This window comes from Phoxinus phoxinus (assembly GCF_949152265.1).
Source record: "Phoxinus phoxinus genome assembly, chromosome: 19".
NCBI classification, from domain to species: Eukaryota; Metazoa; Chordata; class Actinopteri; order Cypriniformes; family Leuciscidae; genus Phoxinus; species Phoxinus phoxinus.
In genome coordinates this window covers 25,182,503-25,207,789 of record NC_136894.1, presented here as the reverse complement: position 1 = coordinate 25,207,789, position 25,287 = coordinate 25,182,503, and the positions used below count along the sequence as shown (strand labels likewise).

The 25,287-nt window shown below is 39.0% G+C and overlaps 2 protein-coding genes across 6 annotated transcripts; both read left to right on the top strand.

The window, feature by feature from the left end:
• The first annotated feature begins 1,965 nt into the window (after positions 1-1,965).
• Positions 1,966-10,773, top strand: LOC306987013 (uncharacterized protein). 2 transcript variants are annotated; one of them, XM_079590907.1, is made up of 8 exons: positions 1,966-2,117; positions 5,919-6,127; positions 6,214-6,268; positions 6,369-6,481; positions 6,571-6,797; positions 7,130-7,289; positions 7,412-7,519; positions 8,222-10,773. In XM_079590907.1, exons 2-8 carry the CDS (start codon positions 5,926-5,928, stop codon positions 8,311-8,313), a joined length of 957 nt encoding a protein of 318 aa, XP_079447033.1. In that variant the 5' UTR covers positions 1,966-2,117; positions 5,919-5,925; the 3' UTR covers positions 8,314-10,773. The 2 variants fall into 2 exon arrangements, with proteins under 2 accessions (XP_079447033.1, XP_079447032.1); XM_079590906.1 differs by having other exon boundaries at positions 1,998-2,117; positions 5,923-6,127; positions 8,222-10,611.
• Positions 10,774-13,193: 2,420 nt separating this feature from the next.
• Positions 13,194-20,012, top strand: LOC306987010 (uncharacterized protein). Of its 4 annotated transcripts, none has more exons than XM_079590900.1 (9): positions 13,194-13,308; positions 14,078-14,155; positions 16,853-17,057; positions 17,148-17,202; positions 17,326-17,444; positions 17,526-17,752; positions 18,911-19,070; positions 19,262-19,372; positions 19,533-20,012. In XM_079590900.1, exons 2-9 carry the CDS (start codon positions 14,090-14,092, stop codon positions 19,613-19,615), a joined length of 1,026 nt encoding a protein of 341 aa, XP_079447026.1. In that variant the 5' UTR covers positions 13,194-13,308; positions 14,078-14,089; the 3' UTR covers positions 19,616-20,012. The 4 variants fall into 4 exon arrangements, with proteins under 4 accessions (XP_079447026.1, XP_079447025.1, XP_079447024.1 ...); XM_079590899.1 differs by lacking the exon at positions 14,078-14,155 and adding an exon at positions 14,811-16,488 and having other exon boundaries at positions 13,202-13,308; XM_079590898.1 differs by lacking the exon at positions 14,078-14,155 and adding an exon at positions 14,811-16,500 and having other exon boundaries at positions 13,230-13,308.
• Positions 20,013-25,287: the final 5,275 nt, after the last annotated feature.

Below are 25,287 nucleotides of genomic sequence, written 5' to 3'. Positions count from 1 at the left end.
AAAAGAAAGAAAAAGGAACCTAGGACTGATGTGATATCAACTGGCGCCCTTCATACCATTCAATAAACACATAGCACTTACAGTCATAAAGACGGCATGTAGAAGAGGCCCTAGCATTCTGAATAGTGCCAACAACACATGGGAGAGCCTCAATGTGTTTAAGTTCACACATTTGCTGGCCAGGCTCAGAGGGCAACCCTGTCTGGATGAAGGTTGTACATTTCCAGAGCTATTCTGTTTTAGGCCACCTGGGTGCTATCAAAATCAGAGTCAGGCTCTGTTCTCTCACCCTGGCCAGAGTTGGCATTATGAGGCAAAGGGGAGGAAATGCGTAGAGCTGCACTCTATGGATAGGCTAGTGCGTCCACACCGAGGGGGACGTACTCGTCCCAATATGATCGCCCCAAGGGTGGTCCCAAGCTGGTAAAACTCAGCGTTCCTCCAGTGGTGCAGCGCTGCTGTGTGAGCGGCACAGATCATGTAAAGGGCTGAGATGAAGATATAAAACTCAATTCATTAAGTCGTGCATAGAACACAAAACTGACGGAAGCCGCTCTGGTGGAGAACAGTGACTAGATTTAGAACTTTTAGATGACGCACAGCTCATATCTCCCTCGCTGTAAGTTACCCAAAGGCTCACGAAACAACTTAGCAGAGTGGCTCCCTCGCACTGTATGACGTGACAACCGTATTCTGCTGCTGTGTGAATGTGGCCTAGCCTGGCTAACGCCAGACCCAATTCTCGTTAAGACTTGGGTCTGGGAACCACATGTGCATTTTCTCGTATTTGAGGCGTGGTTTACGAATGCCCGGCGCCGTTTATTGGGTGCTAAGAATGTCTATCAAATGCGCCTGTACGTAGCTCATAGCCAATCGTTTCCATTATACCAGACGACGTATGTAGAGACGCCAAAAGCTGCTCTTTTTTCAAAATAAACTTGCGTTCTAAACTACTTAGAACAATATCTAAGGCTGCATCAAAAGGTAGCTTCGCGTGAATCGCGTCTGCTGCCATGTTGAATCCATAGATATAAACAAACTGCTTAGTTGTGTCGCATGTCGTCAACGTCTTGCTGCTCCCTCCCCGTTCTGTGATTGGTTCCCTAAACGAGGCGAAAATCTGGTCCATGGTCTCCAGACTGCCTTTCAGCGTGAATAAAATCGCGCTGCGCAAAGGCAGTATGGGGAAACCCAGGCTAAATGTGGCCTGCAATACAAACATATTTATATGGGATAAATTTATGTCAATATTATGTAATTTATGTTCCAATTTATATTTCATATGGCTGTTCGTAAATGTTTTGACTTTATATGAGCATATATTCCATATTACATTGATTAGAGTATGGGCTGTTCTGAGAGCTGTGTATGGAGGAAGGGGAGTGTTGTGTTAGTGTCTGTATTTTTCTGAATGTCTGAATGCTTCTTGTTATATTTGCCCACATTGTTTTGAATCATGCTGTATAGCTGTGTGTTGAGATCAGGGCCGTCCCAAGCATGGGGCCCTATTTACAATGAGTTGTCAAATTTCACTTCAATTTTTTCGGGGTAAATAAAGAAAAAAGTAAACACTATAATAATAATAAAAAAAAAAAATAATACTATTAGACATGTAAAATGAATGTGGAACAAAATGAATACTCTAAACCCCATGTGGACTGAGAGAGACAAAAAGTGTTATGTTGTGCTCGGCTGTTCCCTACATCATGTAATATTTATCTTGTTTGCTGTGGGACAATGACCCATAAAATACACTAAAAACACAGATACAATGATCATAAAAAAAGTTACAATTTTATTTGTGCGCTGTAATCCAAATCTTCAGAATTCATGCTCTGAATGTTCATTGTTTCATCACCAATTGCAGAACAACATTGTGAGGAGCTCTGGAAAAATGTAGACGATGTAAACTGACAACAACGTGACATTTCCTGTGTTGTTTTTTCAGATTTTTTTTTTTTTGTCAGAACACTTATGTAGAAACGAAAGTAAAGGTGTGGCAGGTTCAGTAAATGTCTCCAGATAAGGAAATAATTATCAAACAGTGCATTAGTGCATCTAGTCGTCTCAACTTGGCAGTCTTCTCCTGTTCCACAGACTTTATCTGTAGATATAAGGTAACTTTTCCTTCAAATTGTTATAATGCTTACATTTTTTTTAAACAAATTGTTTAACAATCCAAAGTAATCATAATAATGCATAATAGTATTGTTGTTTGATTTATCCAACAAACATTTGACAAAGCAAAAAAGGCTCTTATTAAAAAGCCATTTTAAAAGTTCTGTATTTTTAAAAGTATTTTTTTTTTTTAGAAAAGTATTTTACAGAAAGTGTGGTTCTACCACATACATTTACTTTATATTTGGACAGACACTAAACGTATGATAATGACGTATTGACAACATATAAAATGTAACTTATAGATTATGTAATGTTAAACAAAAACACTGAATTGAATAACATTTCTCTAATTGTTTAACCATTACATCATGTAATATTTGTTTGCTGTGGGACAATGACCATTAAATACATAAAAACACAACATAAAATGATCATAAATATAAATTTGATTTGTGAGCTGTAATTTGAGGATGTGGTCTTGTGCTGGCTTCCACTTGCTTGTTTCCTCTCTCTCTCTCCAAAAGATCCCTTTATAATCACTATTGAAACACATTATCTCTACATTTATGCACGTGTTGCTTCGTCTTGCGTTAACACAGGCTAATTACTGTTTGCATTAATTGTTATGTTACTTGCAAAGCTCTATTTACTGGCGTCAATACTAAGCATTTCTTTGCGTTTCGGTCAATGGCATTATACACATGTTGTTTTTTGTACATTTGATCAGATTTCTCCTTTCTAGACATATCATTCCTAACTATCTTCATATTTGGCAGTTACACACAACAATGCTCTTCTCCCCCAGAACCCATGTTCACCCACAATGTACCATCTTTACAGGATGTGGTGTACATGTAAGTGAACATTGTGTGCTTTTGTCACCCTATGTAAACTTCATGGCCCCTAAAAAATTTCCAAGATCTTTGATTTTCTGCTTTTTCTTCTTCTATTTGTTGCATTTTATTTATTTATTTATTCTCTATAAAAGTGGTTATGTATAAACATAAAGGTAGGGTTAATGGTCTAAAATAAATAATTGAAAAAAAAACTATACCAATATAAATTATATTATGATAGATTTGTAATTATCTTACATTGAATATACTGTAGCTGTAATCATTTTTAAGTGTTTGATGTTGTCAATACTTCCATATTGTACATAAAAAAACATATGTTCTGTCCCTGTAAAAATTACGTACTAATACCCATATAAGTATAAGCAATGAGACGGCTGGGTTCAGTATCTTAACACCTGGTTAAACAGAAAGTGGAAGTTGTGGGAGAAACAGGTACAAGATAATCTGTATCAGACAACACTTTTGCCAAACCAGAGACAAATTAACTTAAAGGGATACTTCACCTCTAGAAAGATGAATGTGTATTTAAAATGGGTCATTTATGTAGAAGAAATGTGAAATTATTTTTGAATTTGGAGCCTTCTAGACTGAGAAAAGCCAGAAAATGTATTTGGCTGGACATGTCCGGGAAAAAGAAGATGGTAACCCCTACTACTCAGCTTTCTCCACAGAATAAGAACCTGTTAGCTTAGCTTACAAATAAAAGACGGCTGACACTATTTGTACATTCTGTGAGTGAGATCCCTCCCTCTATGGGCGGCTTGAAAACATGCGGAACAGCACCGTCTACTGGCTGTAGTTTTAAGCCTCTGGCCAAAAAATCCTCATATGACGCAATATGACGATTTTTGCATCATATGAGGATTTTTTCCAGACTAAAAATACATAAATCTCATCTCAGGGGGATATGAGGCAGGGGGGAGCATGATAATTCGAAAATAATACTGGCTTTCTACTGATACAAAGCTTAATGCTAAATTCTGAAGTATCCCTTTAAGACAAAGAATATAATAATAGGAAAGCAATATCTTTGGATGCCAGAATGTTTAAAACTCAGTCTCAGTAATTCTCTTTAAAAAATCCTATACCTTCCATCACTCTTTGTTTTAATAGGGACATTTGGAGAAGATCTGTGAATGGCTACAATTTTTATTTTATTTTTTAACAGAGATTAGAAATGTCAAAAACTATCAAATGCCGATGTTGTTTTCTTTCAAGAGACACACATTGGAGAACGAGATGAACATATTATAGAAGGTCTACAAAATGAGTGGCATGTTTTCTACACAAAGTTTACCTCCCAAAAGGGAACAGCCATATTAGCCAGGAAAAGACTAGATTTTGAATATATAAGTGATGAAAAAGATCCATGTGGAGCATATGTTGTGTTGAAATGTAAACTGGAAGGTCAGCTGTACAACCTGATTAGTGTTTATAACCATGAAACAGACACAAAACAGAACAGGCTGCTGGTGATTGCTGAAGATTTCAACACAGTTCTCAATCCATTTATAGACAAAAATAACATAAGCTGATAGGTTCTTGAAATCTCTTCAGCTAATAGACATCTGGAGAAGAAAGAACCCTGTAAAACGGGATTATACATTCCTCTGTCAAGTTGCGTCCAGGCTGGTTTTCTTCCATAAGAATGTATGTGGCGAGTCAGAAGTTGTGAAATCCTTAATTTCATACATTACGACGCTCTATATGACAGAATCCACAGAGGTGCATTCAACTGCTCTGAGAAACACTTTAATTAAACTGTAAAATGTCCACATGATGATAGTCAACACTTTTTTTTTAATGCTGACTACATCATCATTGAAACTATTCTAGCAAGTCATCTAGGCGATTTCTTGGAGTCTCAGTCAAAGGGTCTCCAAAAAAAAGCAGTGTCTGTCATGATCACTCCCAAAATCACTCCCTTCTGTGCTGAGATGAGGTTGTCTTGTATTAAGGATGAGATAGAAGAGCAAAAGCGGTCATACCCAACTCTGTATCAAGATTTCCTCATTGTGAAAAACCTTCTCAGAGATGCACCAGAAGCAGAAACTGGATCTGTAGATGTATCAATTGAGAGAGACAAACTGCTGGATCAGGGCTGCCCTTTGACCCCAGTTCCTCCACATTAGCTAACCATTGAAAGCAACATACTATTCTGGTTTTCCAAGAAAGTGTGATGCTTTGCATTCAACATGGAGACCTTGAGGAAGTAACAGCTGTGAGGAACAGAGATAAGGAAGTATTTGACATAACAGAATTTTCTAGAGGAAATTGTATTGGTGAACAATTCAAGTGTATGGGAAATGAGTCTAAGGATAAGGATTATAATGAATGGGAGGCAGAAACACTTGTGAATAACAGAAGAATCAGAAGCCAGTTGGTCTACAACAAACAAAGGCAACACAGAGAGTGTATGAAAAGCATGATTTTGTCTCTATAATGAATAAGGACGACGACATTTCAATTGAGGATGATAGAAGGTGAATATCAGATCACATTTACTGATTTATTAATATTTATACCATGGTCTGGGTGATTACTCGATTCTGATTGGCTGCAGGGTGTCCATTAAAAAGTAATGTATAGGACACCTAGTAAAGGACTTCTAAAACCGTTAGATTTCGATTGTAAAACTAATTAAAATATAAACTAATGTTTTAAAAATGTGTTATTTGGCAAGTGAACATGGTATAAGCGGGTTAATGCCCTTCGAGGTGTCCATTGCCAGGTATTAACGGACTTCGGCGGAGGCAACCGTCCGACGCGCACACGCCTCGCCGTCGTCCATCATGATGAAATTTCAAACAAAATAGAATTTGATTGATAGATTATTTGATGACTTTAGATGATTTGATTGGTCAACTTTCAAATTTTCTGTAATTTACCTGAGTATGTCAGCTAAATGCATGCTTGTTGTTTCTCTTCTTTTTTTGATAGACAGACCATGTATGCAGTTGTCACACTGCAAGACTCAGATGAGGTGATGGTGGTCGCATCACACTGGTTGAGCCCAGACAATAAACAAACTTACTGGCCCCCATTCAAATCACCAGAGAAGAGCATGGAAGCTGTTCAGAACAGACTTAAACCTGAAACAGGAGGGAAAACATGGGACAAATTAAATATTAGCTTTCACGATGAATATGGTGATGATTACAATTTTAAAAGAACTGTTTGAATTCTATATGTCTAAGTTCTCAAATAATGTAGTAAAATCTTTATCTTACTGCAGTCACATTTGACAATGCACAAGAAGGGCAAAATCAAATGAAACAACAAAAAGAACGGTAATATACATTTTGTTTCCAACAACCTTTTTTCCTTTGAAAAGGTTAAATTACCTATTTGTTCTGTTTTGTTAAAGTATTTCTTATTTTTTAAATAAAGGTCAAATAGAGGCTTTGGAATACTAAAAAGACAAAGACTTGAAAATGCTGTAGGAATGTTAAAAAATCAGTTACAAACGCTTCCTCCAGTACCACCTGCATCCAGAACTGACGGTGAGTCAACTATTTTTGCCAAAAATCAGTTTGAGAAGTTTTTTTCTTTTCACTTTTGTAATTACAGCACAACTTATTTTACACAACAGACAAGGAGGAGCTCCTCCAAATGCTGAGAGACATCAAAAGTATGGTTCAGGAAAACTCTGCCATGTTAAAGAAACTACTGAAAGACACCACAGACTCTGAAGTCCCCAGCAGCAGTACCAGCGTGTCAAATACAGTTAAAACAAACCTAAATCTGCCTCTTAAAACCTTTGAAGATGTGAACAAGATTGAAAGGGAGCTGAACACTGCAGCATCACGCAAAAGAATGGTGAGTCAACACAGCATTTATAAAACATGTAAAGGGATACTGTGCACTTGTACACTACATCTGGTCACGTTCACAAAATAATCCTTACTGGAATGTTCCTTGACCATTTACAAAACAGACAAATAAACAAATAAAGTAAGATACTGTGTACTGAGTCAAAATTATTATTATTGTTTACCTTGTAGAAAAGTTGAAAGCTTCTACTAGAAAAAAGTCTGAGAAGACCATGATACAGTAACAGTACAGTTTAGTGGTCATTATATAAAATATTTGATTATTCAATGCCATGATTGACCAGTTAGAATCAAATATCAAAAGTATTTCCCTCACAGGTAAAATATCTGTCAAGGATTGAAGGTTTTGGGCCCAGGGACGTGATTAAGAATATTATGCAGCGCGTCCTAACAGATGATCTGGCAAAAGAGTTCAACTGGCAGGGGAGAGGAGATAAAAGACCCTTTTCTAAGCTTATTTTAACAGATGTAATCCAAGGTAAAGTCAATGCTGCATATAACCTCCCTTATAAAACAACATTTGTATTTCAAATGTACTTATATTTTGTCTGCAATTTGACCCTGTAGAGATTACAAACTATCTGAAGTTTCCTTTTTCAGATGCTGCATATAAGCGATATGTAATCAGGGTTGACAGTGAAAATGAAATAAAAAAATATCTGAGTTACACAGCTGACCGACTCAGAAAGAGACCAAGAGAACAAGGAGGTGAGAAATAAATATTGGGCTCTATCTTGCACCCAGCGCAATTGACTTTGTATACCGACAAATGTATATTCCTATTTTGCACAGCGGACTTTTCCCTCCATAGACGCACGTCTGTAAATTAGGGAATGAACCGACAAATTGGGATCTCGCTTGAGAGACCACTCCTTTTCGAGTGTAACTAAACAAGCTAATGAACATTGGCATGCAAACTTTGCATCACACGCTCCGACCCGTCATGCGGGTATAGATAAGTTAGCGGATGCCTCGCATATTTGGTTTATGCTGAGGAGCCGAGCCGGTGACCCGGCCACAGCGATGGTACAGAAACCATGGTGACTGAACGCCTGGGTCACTCCCGATGTCACGTCGGGTCAGTGAACCGACAAATTGGGATTCCTACCAAAAAGCCATGTTGCTGGCCCTTCCAGTGCCCTGCATGAGCCTCTACTTTGCCACCGAAGCTGTGCCAGAGCTGAACACATAAGAACGGTTACGAAGAGAAAGGCAAATATGCGAGGCATCTACTTCCTTATCTATACCTGCATGGCGGGGCAGAGCGTGTGTAAGTTTGCATGTCAACGTTCATTGGCTTGTTTAGTTACACTTGAAGAGGTTGGTCTCGCAAGCGAGATCCCAATTCATGACTGACTGAAAGGGAACCATCATCATATATTTCTGTGTATAATTCTCATCCCTCTGCAGGTATTGGGCCTGAGATCCCAAATGTGATTTCTCCTATACCAATGGAGGATGATGTAGAGCTGGAAGAAATGTGGAAACTTTTTACGGACTGAGTTTTCAAACATCAATCATGGGTCACATAGACCTAATTACACATGAAACATCCATTTGTCAAGGAACACATGTTATTTTGGTCACACAGTTTAGGGTCCAATTCTCACCATTAGCCCTTAAATGCATACCTTGGGTAGACTTGGCGTGGGGGAAAACAATCATGGTGTTAACCAAGTGTAACCTATGTAGAATCACTTTTGCCGCTCGACAGAGCATGATACATGCACTCTAAAAAATTATATGAATAATACCGGTAAGTTATGATAACATATTTTTACATAGCTTTAGCAATGTAAGTTAAGGCATTTTTTACTTTTTTTACAAGTTCTACAAGATTCAACTCATTTTTTAAAGTCAGTTTAATGTAATTTAAGTTGAAATGACGTAAACATCCAAGTTAATTGTACTTAAAAATGAAAGGCAACTAATTTTTTTTTACAGTGTAGAAAAACTGAGCGGATTTTGCATATATTATCTATGACTGGACAAACGATAGAAGGGAATGGCCAGAGATGCTCCCCCAAATATTACACGCCACATTAGCCTACTCCATAAATCACCCAGTCTTTGGATGAAGACGTTTATTCAGTGTTCCTGGATTTAATGGATTTAGAGTAAAATTAACGTTTTAAAATGATTATAAAACAGTGCTAAGTCTTGTGCTATGGAATGGATATTTTTCTGAATATGCTGTGTGCAATGCAAAGGGCATTTGTTCATGTATAAGTTTGTTTGGGTTAGAATAGAAACATGAAAGAGTCTAATGTCAAACATTAATTTACCGCAGTACCACATTTAACAAACATTTGTCAAAAGCCTAAAAGCCAGGTATTGATGAGCTGTTTGACATCAGTGACACGGGTTTGGATCAGTCAGTTTTCTTTTGTCTTGCATGCATGTAGCTTTATTTGTTTGTTTGTTTGCTTTTCTTGTTGCTAGTAAAGCCATGAAATAATTCCTTAGGGTTTCAGTATTTGAATGTTACAAAGAGTTGACATGTCAGTGTCACAATATTATTCACATTGCCTTCAAATTACGGACAATGGCAAAGTTTTTTGTATTTTGTATCACATTACAGACTGATTTGCAATTGCGAATTCTGATTTATTTTGTTGAATTTACACATAAAAGTTTTGGAAATAGATGCCATAAATTTTTGTCATTGTTTTTAAAATAACTAAATCGTTTAAACCTATGGTGGATATAATTTGTACTTTTAAGTAGTCTGATGTTTTAAACAAACATGTACTATCTTGAGGATCTTGTTTAAATGTTTATCATTGTTGTGCTTATGCTTGGTGTTCGTATTTGTAACTATGCACTGTTAAATATGCTGCCATTTTGGCCAGGTCTCTCTTAGAAAAAGAGGTTTTAAATCTCAATGAGATAATCTGGTTAAATAAAAGGTTAAATAATTTTTTTTGTACAAAAAATGAAATAATGCTGTCTGCCGAGTAATGCAGAACGGCACACAGCAACTTTTCGGCATTGCACCAAGCAAAAATAATTCGGAATCGTTACGAAAAGTTAAGATCAAGCGCCTAACAAGGTGTACACGCGTTAATTGGAATGGCTTGTTTACCCACCACGGCATAAACGGATATGATGTTTTTTGGGGCCTTCCCAATAAAGCTGACCAAGTTTATATCTGATACATAATGATGAAGTAGTACTAGTTACCACTGACAAAACAAAATAAAAATAAAAAACAATCACCAGCAATTCTTGAAATGGCTCGCGATTTACTGCAGAGAAATCACTGAACGCAATCTAATAAGTATCACTATCACTATCACTGGATTTGGTGAAAAAGGTGTCAGCAATCAAAATAACGATTTTTAAGGTGTTGAAAATTATAGTTTTTGAGAATATGTTTGAGAACACTGAATATGAGCGAGAACAATGGGAAATGAGCTCTGCCTCTGATGAGGACAGTGATGATGGTATAAAACATCTGCTCAAACTGAGCCACTAATAAGCAACTAGTTAACAGTGAGAATTGGACCCTAAACTTAAGTGTTCCCGTTATTTTTTTATATTGTGGTTATATTTAAAGATGCATTAGCCTTCAGATAATTTAACATGTATGGACATGGTTTATAGGTGCATAACAGTAGTGGCATTTGCATGTTTGTCTTGTCCAATAAACCTGTGATTAATTTAGACATCATACTGACACCTACTGGTGAATTCTAAACAATTACGTTTAAAAAATGCAATGGTTGGCTAAAAATTATTTAGTAATGCTGCCAGACAACAATGCTGAAGTATATTTTAAGATTAAAGTGTAAGTTCACATTTGTGTCAAAGTGTCATTTTTCAGTACATTTTCATTAGTTTAACAACAAAGATTTCTTTACTCAAATATATTCTTCTGTGTTGGCATATATTCTGTATACGTTTGTTTGATGAAAGATATGTTATCTTAAGCTGTTTTTAAAAGTTAACATATAAATTACAACAAACATAACATTTCTCAAGAGCATTTTTTCTTTCTCCACTAAAGCCTTTTTGGCAGCAAACACTTAATGTGGGTTTGGTTTATACAAGGATAAAAAAGTACCCCATGTGTAAAATGAAATACTCTGCTGTATCTTTAATGCTGTTGGCCTGATTTTCTGCCAGAGGTCCTGAACATCTTGTTCAGATACATGGTGTCATGATCAAATAAAAAATCTAAACCTGACAGTCTGTGCTAGAAATCTTATAATGGGCCGGCGGCGGCCATGTTTGGATCTTCCAACAGGACAGTGATCCAAAAACAAACATCACATTTAAAACAAAATTGGGTCACAAAACCAAGCATCTGCAGTGGGCATCCCAGTCCCTGACCTGAACCCATAGAAAATGAGTGGGCTGCTGAACTGAAGAGAAGCGCCAACATGGATCTGGGAATCTGAAGGATCTGGAGAGATTCTGTATGGAGGAATGGTCTTATAAACGGATCATTTTAAAAACATTTAGCAAGATCTTAGCTCCGTTTTTGTTTTTGTTTTTTAACATTTTTAGATTAGGCCTATTTTGATTGTATTTCTAATGATTATTTTATCCTTTTTTTGGACGATTATAAAGCTTTTGATTTCTTAGATCATACATTTTATTTCAGACCCTTTGCAAAATGGAGTTTGGTGAGATTTTTACAGATAATAACAATGGGAATTAAGATCCGAAGCAATCTTCTCCGTGAAATGTTACGATATACAGCAGCTAGGACTGATTACACAGTAAAGGCAATTGCACACTGAGTCCGAAATTTTTTGTATGCGTTTTTTTGTGTTCGTCAGCCTAAAATTTGTCACGCACAGAAACCTTGCACACTGAGTCCGATGCGTATTTATTAAACCTTTGAGGAAAAAAACGCAAAAAATACTAAATGGATTCGTCAAGCAGAGAGGATGATTTTGTTGCCCTCTTTCTTCTTAAAAAGAGAAAAAGAAAGAGGAAATATTGGGTCCATTCAATCCTGAGATTGCGCCGAGAGGAAGGAGACCTGCTTATCAAGGAGTTGCGAAATTATCCTGAGCGATTCAAAATTTACCTCAGAATGTCGGTGCAACAGTTTGATGCTTTGCTAGCGATACTGGAGCCACATATTAAACAGAAGACCACCAATTTCCGTGAACCAATCGATCCTGAACAGAGACTGCCATTATGTCTAGGTATGGACGGACACACACACACACACACACACACACACACACACACACACACACACACACACACACACACACACACACACACACACACACACACACACACACACACACACACACACACACACACACACACACACACACACACACACACACACACACACACACACACACACACACACACACACACACACACACACACACACACACACACACACACACACACACACATGGGGGAAGCGCTGGGCAGACAGAACAGCTGTGTCTTTGTAATCTGCATTTTGTTTTTCATACTTTTTGAAGTGTATCAACTTGTCAGATGACATTCTGGATTTTGTTGTTCGCTTGTACGGTGGCTCTGAATTGTCAAAAAAAACCTCTCAAAATGCTGGCTGTGGGAACCAAAACTTTAAAATATTAAAGAGATTTTTACAGAAGCGCCAGAAAAGACATACACACAGAATACCCTCAACCACGCTCTGGATTTCATCGTTGGGCAGGTGGGTGGACCTTACAGTAACACAGTTCAGCTGCTGTGGCGCTTATGACCCCAATACATCAGTATCGACTAAGCGTTGAACGTGACTGACTGAATGGGAATGTATAGGTTAAAAATGTAACCCCCGTTCTCTGAAGGAGGGAGAAGAGACGTTATATATATATATATATATATTTAATTAGATCAGATACAATTTTAAGCTGTCGTATATGGTCATGTCGTGCCCATTATATGTTAAACTGCGACCCACCTATGGGGCATGTTTTCACATTGCAGGGTAAATAAAGAGAAAAGTAAATTGTAATAATGAAACAAAGCGCGCAAAATTAATGTGGAACAAAATAAATACTCTAAACCCCATGTGGACTGAGAGAGACAAAAAGTGTTATGTTGTGCTCGGCTGTTCCCTACATCATGTAATATTTATTTTGTTTGCTGTGGGACAATGGCCCATAAAATACACTAAAAACACAGTATACAATGATCATAAAATTTATAATTTTATTTGTGTGCTGTAATCCAAATCTTCAGAATTCATGCTCTGAATGTTCATTGTTTCATAACCAATTGCAGAACAACATTGTGAGGAGCTCTGGAAACATGTAGACGATGTAAACTGACAACAACGCGACGTTTCCTCTCTGTTGTTTTTTCAGATTTCTTTCTTTTTTTTTTTTGTCAGAACACTTATGTAGAAACGAAAGTAAAGGTGTGGCAGGTTCAGTAAATGTCTCTATAAGGAAATAATTATCAAACAGTGCATTAGTGCATCTAGTCGTCTCAACTTGGCAGCTGAATCGACGACAGTCTCCTGTTCCACAGACTTTATCTGTAGATATAAGGTAACTTTTCCTTCAAATTATCATGATGCTTAAAGTTTTGACAATTTTTTTTTTTAAATCGTTTAAGAATCCAAAGAAATTAAAACTAGTATTGTTGTTTAATTTATCTAACAAACGTTTGACAAAGCAAGAAAAGCAATCATTAAAAAGCCACATTAAAAGGTCTATACTATTAAAAGCACATCTGGAGTGTTGTATTTTATTATTAATAATAATATTTAGAATCCCTATATATTTTACAAAAAGTGTGGTTCTACCATACTTTTATATTTGGACTGACACTTATTTACTGACGTTTCTAAAGGGCACTAAACGTATGATAATGATGTATTGACAACATATAAAATTGAATTTAAAAATAAATAACGTTTCTTTAATTGTTTAACCATTACTTCATGTAATATTTATTGTATTTGCTGTGGGACATTGACCAAATAAATACACTAAAAACACAACATAAAATGATCATAAATATAAATTTGATTTGTGAGCTGTAATCTGAGGATGTGGTTTTGGTTTTTGTTTTCTCTCTCTCTCCAAAAGATCTTCCACCCCTGAGAGCTCTAAAGACCCCCTTTTATAATCACTATTGAAACACATTATCTCTACATTTATGCACGTTGCTTCTACTTGCGCTAACACATTTCCTACATTGATTGTTACATTACTTGCGTCAATGGCATTAGCAATGGACACGTTGTTTATTGTACATTTTATCAGAATTCTCCTTTCTAGACATATCATTCCTAACTATCTTCATATTTGGCAGTTACACACAACAATGCTCTTCTCCCCCAGAACCCATGTTCACCCACAATGCACAATCTTTACAGGATGTGGTGTACACGTAAGTGAACATTGTGTGCTTTTGTCACCCTATGTAAACTTCATGGCCCCTAAAAAATCTCCAAGATCTTTGATTTTCTGCTTTTTGTTATTTTTTTATTGTTTAAGATATTTTTTCTAATTGTTGCATTTTATTTATTTATTTATTCTCTATAAAAGTGGTTATGTATAAGCATAAAGGTATGGTTAATGTTCTAAAATAAAACCTATACCAATATAAATTATATTATGACAGATTTGTAAATATCTTACATTGAATACGTATAGCTGTAATCATTTTTTAAGTGTTTGATGTTGTCAATACTTCCGTATTGTACATACAAAAAAAATATGTTCTGTCCCTGTAAATATTACGTACTAATACCCATAAGTATAGGTAATGAGACCAGGCTGGGTTCAGTATGAATCTTAACACCTGGTAAACAGAAAGTGGCAGTTGTGGGAGAAACAGGAATAAGATAATCTGTATTGTCAGACAACACTGTTGCCGAACCCATGACAGAATTAACTTGAGTTTTTTTTTGTAATATTATTGACAAATAATATTACAATAGGAAAGCAGCATCTTTGGATGCCAGAATGTTTAAAAATGCAGTCTCAGTAATTCTCGTAAAAAAAAAAAAAATCCTACCTTCCATCACCCTTTGTTTTGACAGGGACCTGTGGTCTGTGAGATCAGATCTGTCGATGGCTACACAGACAATACATTTTGTCACCTGGAATGTTAATGGACTAAAACGAAACAGAGATGAGAAATTTCAAAAACTACAAAATGCGGACATTGTTTTCTTTCAAGAGACTCACATTGGAGAACGAGATGAACATATTATAGAAGGTCTACAAAATGAGTGGCATGTTTTCTACACAAAGTTTACCTCCCAAAAGGCAACAGCCATATTAGTCAGGAAAATACTAGATTTTGAATATATAAGTGATGAAAAAGATCAATGTGGAGCTTATGTTGTGTTGAAATGTAAACTGGAAGGTCAGCTGTACACTCTGGTTAGTGTTTATAACCATGAGATAGACACAAAAACCCTTGAACAACTTTCACGTTACCTGCAGTCAATGACCACAGGACTTCTGGTGATTGGTGGAGATTTCAACACGGTTTTCAATCCATTTATCGACAAAGACAATTCAAAAGGGGTGACAGACAGCTCAAACCATAGAAAGCTGCGCTGTTGTGTGAATAAGTTCATGAAATCTCTTCAGCTAGTTGATGTCTGGAGAAGAAAGAACCCTGTAAAGCAGGATTATACATTCTACAGTAAAGTTGCGTCCAGGCTGGATTACTTTTTTGTTCCAGAAGAATGTATGTGGCGAGTCAGAAGTTGTGAAATCATGGACTCAGAAATGCGCGACCATCGTCCTGTGTACTTGGAGATCAACAATGTTCCCACAACCCTTTTTCAGAAAGATCCCCAGATACAATCAATCTTCCAATGGCTGAATCTAAAAAATGGTCTTTTGACTGGTGAGACTGGTTCATCACTGGGTGAAGAAAGCTTCCATGCAGTCAGTGAGGTTGACATTGTGTCAGCTGTACATTCTCTTCAAGTGTCAGACACACCGAGACCAGACGGCATCCCAGTTTCCTTCTATAAAGACAACATTCAGGATCTAATTCCATACATAAAGATGCTCTATGACAGAATCCACAGAGGTGCGTTTAACTGCTCTGAGACACACTTTAATGAAACTGTGAAAAGTCCACATGATGATAGTCAACACTTTTTTAATGTTGACTACCTCATCATTGCAAATATTCTGACAAAACATCTAGATGATTTCTTGGAGTCTCAGTCAAAGGGTCTTGTACCAAAAAAATTTGCTTCTGTCATGATCACTCCCAAAACCTTCTGCGCTGAGATGAGGTTGTCTTGTATTAAAGATAAAATAGATGAGCAAAAGCGATCAAACCCAAATCTGTATCAAGATTTCCTCATTGTGAAAAACCTTCTCAGAGATGCACCAGAAGCAGAAACTGAATCTGTAGATGTTTCAACTGAGAGAGACAAACTGCTGGATCAGGGCTGCCCTTTGACCCCAGTTCTCATTACACTGGCTCTGAAACGCTTTGCTTCTGCGTTAACTGCGCATTTAAAACAGAAGGATATTCTCGTTTTTAAACAAAGTGTGATTCTTTGCATCCAACCCGAAGACCTTGAGGAAGTAATTACAGCTGTGAAGAGCAGAGATAATGAAGTGTATTACATTAAGGAATTATCCAAAGGAAACGTTGATGGTAAACAATTAAAGTGCTTGGGAAACGAGTCTAAGGATGAGGACTGGAATAAAAGGAAGGAGGAAACACTTGTGCATAACACCAAGGTGTGTGAAAAGGTGATTTTTGGTCAATTATAAATTAGAAAAAATACATTTTGATGGAGGGTGATGGAAGGTGATGCTTGCATCTTGAAGACGACCAAGATCTAATTTGTTATCAATAATATACATATGTCTTGCATTCAGTATAGAAATTTAGCTTGGGCCATAATTTGTGCAACTAAGTTGGTACAACCAATGTGGAAAAAAATACCTGTGAATTGGTTGTTTCTTTGTATTTTGTCAGAATTTCATCAATCCCATGACTTTCAGATGATTTGTTTGGTCAACTTTTCAATTTACTATAAAATTAAGCATATAGTTATTTTTCAATCCAAGCTAAACATAATTTTAACCCTTCACTTGACAGACCATGTATGCAGTTGTTACCTTGCAAGACTCAGATGAGGTGATGGTGGTCGCATCAAACTGGTTGAGCCCAGACAAGAAACAAAGTTACTGGCCTCCATTCAAATCAACAAAGAAGTGCATTGAAGCGGTTCAGAACAGACTTAAACCTGAAACAGGAGGAAAAACATGGGAGAAATTAAATATTAGCTTTCACAAAGAATATGGTAATGGTCACTACTTTAAAATAATTGTTTACATTTAGGAATTTCTATTAAGTTCTCAAATAATATAATAAAATCATTATTTTATTGCAGTCTTTTTTGATAAGGCAAACGAGGGGCAAAAAGAAATTACAGAACAGAAACAACAGTAAGTAACAGATGCTTGCACTTTGTTTCCTAAAGCAATTTTGTTTAAAGGATTTTACCTATTAAAGGTAAAAGATTTCATGTGTACTGGTTTGTAAAAAAAAAAAAATATTTTCAAATAAAGATATTTTCCATCAACCACTGGATTCACTGGAATACTGAAAAAAATTAAAAAAAGCACTCAAGACATGTCAAAAAACCCAGTTCTTCCTACACCATCTACATCCAGAATGCCAACTGATGGTGAGTCAGCTTATTTAGTTGTAATCAGTTTGAGAAGTTTTTTTATTTATTTATTACAACACAACTCATTTTACACAACAGGCAAGAAGGATCTTCTCCAAATGCTGAGAGAAATCAAGAGCACCGTTCAGGAAAACTCTTCTATGTTAAAGAAACTACTGAAAGACAATACGGTTTCTGAAGCCCCCAGCAGTAGCAGCGTGTCCACTGAAGATGTTAAAGCAAGCCTAAATCTGCCTCTTAGAACCGTTGAAGATGTGGTCAGGACTGAAATGGAGCTCAATAGTGCAACAACACGCCAAAAATATGTGAGTCAACACAGCATTTCAGGAAAGGGATAATGTACACTCTGACCTGTAATGCCTGTAAGGCTTTTTTGTTTTGTTTTGTTGCAATAATGACCGCACATTATCCTGCTTAATCCACGGCTACTTAATAAATAAATAAATGGACATTAAATACAGTGTAATATTAATGCAGATTCATTATTAATCTGCATCATTATTAATCTCTTTCTGACTCTGCGTTCACACCGGACGTGAATAGCGCGTCAAATTCGCGCCTGCCACGTCTAGTTATACGCTTGACCACTTTGTGTTCGTAAAAACATAAGTTTGAAGCGAAATTGACGCACGTGGCGAAAGTTTCGAAACCCGTTGGTGGCCATCTTTTTACAAGATGTGTGATGTTGATAAATCATTTATTGAGAGAGTCACCGCTCTGTATTTTCTTTGGAGAGCAGAACGGTGGCGTAGGGATCATCGTTGCCGTATTTGGGTCCACCAGACCCTTCGGAGACGAACCCAGTTTGGCGAGTTTTTCACCATTTGCTCCAGGAGCTGCGCCTGGATGACAGCCGCTTTCAGCGGTACTTCCGCCTGTCCCGCGCCCAGTTTGATGACCTGCTGTCCTGCATCGGAGCGATCAGAATCCTATGTCACTTTATGCCACGTGAAGCAAGCAGGGTCCTGATTGGTTAACGCGGCGCGAATTGACGCAGAAGTTCAGATTTTTCAACTCGGGCGGCAGACGCGAATTCGCGTCAAACGCGTGAATGCACAAAAAGCACTATAAAATCATTCGCGCGTAACACGCCAGATGCTCAATTTGCGCCATTTGCCGCGCTCTACGCCTCATTCGCGCCGCAGGGTTTTTTACGCGCGTAACGCGTCTTTGCATTGACTTAACATTGAAATCACTCGTGCCTGACGCGCTATTTGCGTCCGGTGTGAACGCACCATTAGCATAACACAGATAACTATTTCAAGTTCTCTTTCACACAGCTCTGGTTCCTTGTTCAACTTGGTGCAAGATAGTGCAAATGAGCTATATTCTATATTTTGTAGTCATTACACAAAATATTTGACCACTCAATGATGTGTTTGACCAATAAGAACCAAGTATTGCAAGACATGTAATATTAATAAACAAAACTCTAAAAACATTTAAAAGTATTTTCTTTACAGGTACAATATCTTTCAAGGCTTGGAGGTTTTGGGCCCAAGGACGTGATCAAGAATATTATGCAGCGCGTCCTAACAGATGATCTGGCTATGGAGTTCAGCTGGCTGGGGAGAGGAAATAAAAAGCCCTTCTCCAAGCTTATTTTAACAGATGTAATCCGAGGTAAACTTAGTATGTAAACTTCACACATACTAAGAAAGTTTGTATCTACTTATGTTTTATCTGTATTCAATCACTTGGTGAACTCTGTGATGTCTGCCAATTTGATCTTTAAAGTGTACAAGTGCGGTTGTGAGTTTGAAGGACTACCATCCAACATATTTCCAATTCATTCTTCAAGTTTCCTCTTTCAGATGCTGCATCAAAACAGAGTGTAATGAGGGCAGACTGTGAAACTGAAATAAAAACTTATTTGTGGTACACAATTGATCGAATTGGTCGGAAGAGACCAAGAGTTTGTGGAGGTGAGTGATAATGCTATTATGAATATGTGATATCATGTCCTGTAGTATTTATAGGTTGATCTTCTATGATGGTTGAGTCAAGGAATCTATGTTAAGAAAATCACCTTCAGTTGTTTAATGATCATTGTATACTTTGTATAAATACCTCCTTCCCCTGCAGGTGTGACTTCAGAAGTGACTTCTCCCACACTGCTGGACAGTGCCTTCCAGTCAGAGATTGGAATGTCTTTTCTTGATGACTGAGTTTTGCAACATTTACTCATAGTTCATGTAAGCTTAACTGCTTAGATTAAACATTCAATTTGTATAGAACTATAGGCTATGTGTACTAAACTAGCATAAAATTGTGTGCTTCAAATATTGGTTATTGTGATGAAATGCTTAGTGTTTTTTAATTTGTTTTAAAGCTAAATCTAATTTCTTTTAAGCTAACTGGATGAAATAATGACATACTGGAGAACATACTGTGACATACTGTGTTTGACTGTGGTATCATTGCTTGCATTGACAGGTTTTCAGTTGTATGATGGTTGTGGTTTTAGCATGTATGTCCATCCATGACAAATAACTCAAATGCACGTGTAGTTCCTCTGAAGAAGAAGTACAAGATGTTAAAAAGTAATAAAATGAAAGAGAGCGCTTCAGTGGTTGCTTCTTTAACACTGCATTAATACTGAATGAATCAAAGGATAAAAGCATAACTTACATGCATCACAGATCCTCAATACATTACATTATCAATGCACATCTCACTTTTCTTTCACAGTAATGACTAACTGTTAACATCAGTAACTTTAAGCATGTCTCATTTTGACACTCAAATCTCAAGTTATTTTTCAAACAGAAAACACATTTTCAGACTGAATATTTCCTACAATAAAGTCACTTACAAGCTTGACTAACACTAATGAAATATATAACTCAGTTATCAGACATGGAGTTAATTACCCAAATGCAGATTTAAGTTAACTCATAAAACTGAAACAACAGTATAAACTGATATATTGAAATATCGTTGCAATTATGACTCTCCCCCTCGTGTATAGCGGGCTAACGCGCTAATCGCGAGGCATAGTTAGATGCTAACACGTGCTCACATGTGCTCAGACATGCTAACTCATGACACACTATCACTAAACTAAAACAAACTAATTTCAATCTGCACAACTCACCAGTACAGTAATAAACAAAGTTAATAATCAAAACCGAAGTGTTTTAGTTACCTGAAGAAGAAGTACAAGATGTTAAAAAGTAATAAAATGAAAGAGAGCGCTTCAGTGGTTGCTTCTTTAACACTGTAACGTTATTAATACTCAATGAAGCAAATCACGGGAGCGCGGCACATACCGACGTGCGCGATGACGTCATCACGCTGCTATGCCAAATGCAAAGAATTAAATTAATTCCTGCACATAACGCTCTTACTTTGTTTACCTAAAGCACAAGCATTTAAACAATATTAACAACATCAAGAACATAACATTGAACAATTCTAGAATATATTTAAAGAAATTAACAAACATAAAATTCACTAGCCTATATCAGAATATCACACACGCAATTTGTTGTAAATTGTTTTGAATCTTTTTCTATGTTCCATCAATAAGATATAATGATGATTTTTTTTTTCTAATTACATATGCCATTTACCTTGCTTTTGCCTTTTTCTTACAATAGTGAAATTAGATGCCAAACATGTGACTATTGGATGACATTATACAGTATCTTCACTTGATGATGTACACATTCATAGACTGCACGTAGAATTGACTTTTCTTAGAATTCACTTTTTTTTAGAATCAACAGGTTAGAGTAGATTTAGGTAAGTAGCATGTTTTTGCAGGCTCTTGCTCATCTCAGTGGTAATGGATGTTATACTGACAATCTCAAACCATTACATCAGCTCTTAAAACAAAATACCAACATAATTAATCTGTTTTACATACTCCAATATTTCTGATTCTGTCAAATTCATCTGAGAATATGTTGTGTGAGTGTAGTTTAGAAAATGTTTTGACAAAATGGTTAATTGATTCAAGAGATGAGTGTCTTTGCAATTGAGGCAAACTATAAATGTGATGAAACCAGTGCTAAAAATATATATATTGTACAATAATATTAAAGTGTAAAAATCAAATGTACTTCTTTGCTTTGTCATTCATCCCTCATTATAGTTCAACACCTAATATAAGATCTCCAGTTTCTGTTATAAAGAGTTTCTGTATACTTCAGCAAAACTGAAATAGACTATTGTATTTTTTCAGCACGCAACAAAAGTTGCTGGCCAAACACAATGCTGACAAATGCCTGATCAGTTCCCTTTCGAGGGAACTCGCAATGCATCGATGATGCTTTGGGAGCGCTTCTGCGTGATTGCGTCTGAAGCACTTGTGTCAACTAGTCCAATGGCGAGAGTGGGCGTCACGGGCGGGTGACGTGACGACCAGGAAAGGATAAAGAACATCTGCTTTAGAACCGCGCTAGCTTTTGTGCCTCAGCAAGCTCTCTGTGTTATACTGTCTGTCTTATTTACGAATATCTTCCACTTCTATTTGGTGTAAGCAAAACTTCCTCTTAAGGGGTGCTCTCGCAGAAGTGATGGTGACTACCACATTCCTGTGGTAGCTACCTAAACCTCTGCGTACAATTTGAGGACCAGCCTGAAATCCCTCCAGGGGTCTCAACACGGGTGCCATCATGCCCCATCCCTGAGAATGTATTCAGGGGAAAGTCAGGAAGGGCTGTCGAAGGGAACTAGGTCTGGTTGGGCCAATAAGGGGCAACTATCAGGAACCGCTCCACTCCTGACCTAGCACAGTACGTGCAAGTGACATGCGAGCATAAGACGCACTGCTCAACACTAGGTGTGAAGAACACTAGAGCTTCAGGAGCATCTCTGCTCAACAGCTGAGTGTGATGAAATTCACTGAGCTTCAGGAGCATCTCTGCTCAACACCTGAGTGTGATGAAAATCACTGAACTTGAGTGGGTGTCAAGCGACAATGAATCGCATAGCTGTTTTTTTAGAAGGCTCACTGGGGAACGCATTTCTGCGGGGCCCCGGGGGTCAGCTGAGAGCCAGTGTCTGTCCGAGGGTTGTCCGCTTGGACAGAAATAACACAACTGGCAAAGGAACGAGTCCGGAGAGGCAAACAGATGTAACTGTGCGGCCCCGAAGTGGTCCCTGCCGAGCTGGACCGCCTGGGGATGGAGTCTCCACTCTCCCTGGCCATAGGCTGCCGTGAGGCTCAACAGCGGAACGATAGAGCAGGCCGGAAATAAGTGGAATGAAGCGACCTCAGAAGCTTCTGACTCCGAGGAGGTGATGAGCGAGTTGTGATATCCGAGGGAAGCTTAGCGCAACAGTCCCGAAGCTGTCACCTCAGACCAGTACCAGCTCGTTGAGCAGCGGTGGCTTAAAGCGAGGTGAGCTGCAATTTCGAGGCAATAAATGCCAATGCAGTCAGAGGTCGCCCAGGCCTCCGTTAAAGCATGCCCTTTGTACCCTCAGTCGGTGTCAATGGACCTCGTTCTAGGAGTGGTTTGGTCCGGATAAACGAAAAGGTCTGATCACGGGCTGAGGGTTTGGCGGCAGGATGGGGTGATCTGTTGACAAACAGGGCACGCCGCTCTGCCACGGTCACCTCGGCACTCAATCATGAAGCCAGTGCTGAAGCAGTCTTCATATTGAGGAAGCCATGCGGCTGCCATATGTTCCAGGAGCCTCTGAAAGTTATTTCAGTGGGACCCTTTCTTGCTTCTGTAAAGCACCGACCAGACACACTCTCTTCTTGGAGAGGTGTGTTTGAACCGAATCCGTCTCCATGCCGTAAAAGAGATACTCACCCCATGGGCGAGATTACTCTCTTCCACTTGACCTGAAGACCCAACTGGCTATGAGCACTCAAAGGGTAGGACTCTGTACTGACACTTCGAAGCCTCAAACGCAGGATAGCCTTTGGTGCGGAAGGCTAGAGATCTGAAGTACATGTCATTCAGGTCAGACACTGCAGACCAAGATTGTGGGTGGTCCAAGATGGTCACGACCCACCAGATACTAGGTAGATGAAGAACGAGTTTATAAAACTGGCCTTCATATCGGCTGGAGGGAGCGGCTATATGGCATCCTTCACCAGTAGGACAGCGACATGTGTGCACAAGACAGGAGCACCGATCAACACAAGGTGTGATGAATATCACTGAGCTTTCAGGAGCATAACTGCTCAACACCTAGTGTGATAATTATCACTGAACTTGAGCGGGCGCCGGCGATAATGAATTGCATAGCCGAGTCTGATGGTCACAGTCTAGTCCGGACCGGTTGGGAAGCTCTTTCCGCTTCTACGAACCAGGCCCAGGCCCAGAAGACTACAGACGTACCTGAGGTGGGGCAGCGAGGTTGAGGACAGGACCCGGATCGGAAGGCCCGGGGGCGGCCCGAAGCGGGGCCTGAGCACCATGCTGCCTGCTGGCGAAAAAGAGGGGGCTGAGGGGTGCAAGGCTGTCCTACAGGGTCTCACACCGCCAGCCTCGCGCTCTTAGGAGTCGGGACGGAGGAATTTGCTCTCTTGACAATTCGGGTACCACTGGACTCCGGGGAGCCAGTGGCGGAACAGTAACCTTCTGAAGAGCTCGTCCCCCCATCCTTGGGTGGCCTGTCTAAGGCGCGCTACGTCTGACACTTGCCCCCTGGCTTGGCAGTGCCTGAGACAGACCGGGCAGCCTGTCTGCTGCTGCCTCTACGCTGGGGCCTGGATGGAGGCAGCTTCGGGGCCCCGCAGAACCGGAGGCAGCAGCAGGGGACGCCCTCGGCGACGAGCAGGCGGAGGAACTGCCACCGGCAGCGGGGTGGAGGCAACAGCGGGCCACTGGGGTACGATGTGTCGGGAGACCTCCGTCTGGGGACTCCAACAGCTGCGGTGGGAGAGAGGAGTGAGGAGCCCACAGGGAATGGTTACGGGGCGAGACATCCAACACTATCCTCCTATCAGGTTTGTGTTTGAGCTCCGTCGATTTGATTCAAAATCCGGGATTTCTCTCTTTAAACTCACTTACAACTAATATTTTCTACTTTTTCTCACTGAGAAACACTGACGCTCAAAATATCGTAGTTACAACGCGGACTGTTGAGTAGACGCGTCTCAAACCGATTGACCCAATACCGGTCCGTTACACCTGTGGGTCGGACGGCTGAGCGCGTCTTCTTTACACTCACTTACAAACGAACATTTTCTACTTTTACTCACTGAGAAGCACTGCTGCTCAAAATCTCATAGTTACAACGCGGACTGTTGAGTAGACGCGTCTCAAACCGATTGACCCAATACCGGTCCGTTACACCTGTGGGTCGAACGGCTGAGCGCGTCTTCTTTACACTCACTTACAAACGAACATTTTCTCGCCTATCGTGCGTCTACATCACACCCGTACCATTAAAAAGACAGATTATATCCAAGATTTCAGTTATAAATTAGCGTTAATATTGATAGCATCACTGGTAGCGTCGTTGCTAACTTACTGTCCATCTGTTTAAATGGCGAATATATCAAATGTAACGTTATGTTGTCTACCTTTTGGTGCAGGTGAGGACACATTCGAGCTGCAGGCGGTGCAGTCTGAGCTGGAAGCTGTAGAAAAGCAGATCCGCGACCTTCTAGAGAGACAAGCCGAGCTAAGAGACCGGCGTTTAGCTCTTGAAACATCTCGCGTCGATGCACACAAATCAGTTAATAATCCGCAGACTCCGATTGCGTCAACACCGTGCGTCTCTCAGCATTGGTCCCGTGCGCCAAGGCGGTTCTCACAAGTTTCATACACCCCGGCTCCAAGGCGCCGTCACGAAGCTTGGGTTGTTTCGCAGCGGAAGACGCGAAGAATCTCTCCGCCCCTCCCGGTTTTCGAGATTTCCACTCAGA

Coding starts and splice junctions, on each gene's coding strand:
- LOC306987013 (XM_079590906.1), top strand. CDS start 2,013: ATGTCTCCAGATAAGGAAATAATTATCAAACAGTGCATTAGTGCATCT. Junction 2,118..5,922: donor ACTTTATCTGTAGATATAAG/GTAACTTTTCCT, acceptor TTTGATAGACAG/ACCATGTATGCAGTTGTCAC. Junction 6,482..6,570: donor ACCTGCATCCAGAACTGACG/GTGAGTCAACTA, acceptor TTTACACAACAG/ACAAGGAGGAGCTCCTCCAA.
- LOC306987010 (XM_079590898.1), top strand. CDS start 14,842: ATGGCTACACAGACAATACATTTTGTCACCTGGAATGTTAATGGACTA. Junction 17,058..17,147: donor TAGCTTTCACAAAGAATATG/GTAATGGTCACT, acceptor ATTTTATTGCAG/TCTTTTTTGATAAGGCAAAC. Junction 17,445..17,525: donor ATCCAGAATGCCAACTGATG/GTGAGTCAGCTT, acceptor TTTACACAACAG/GCAAGAAGGATCTTCTCCAA.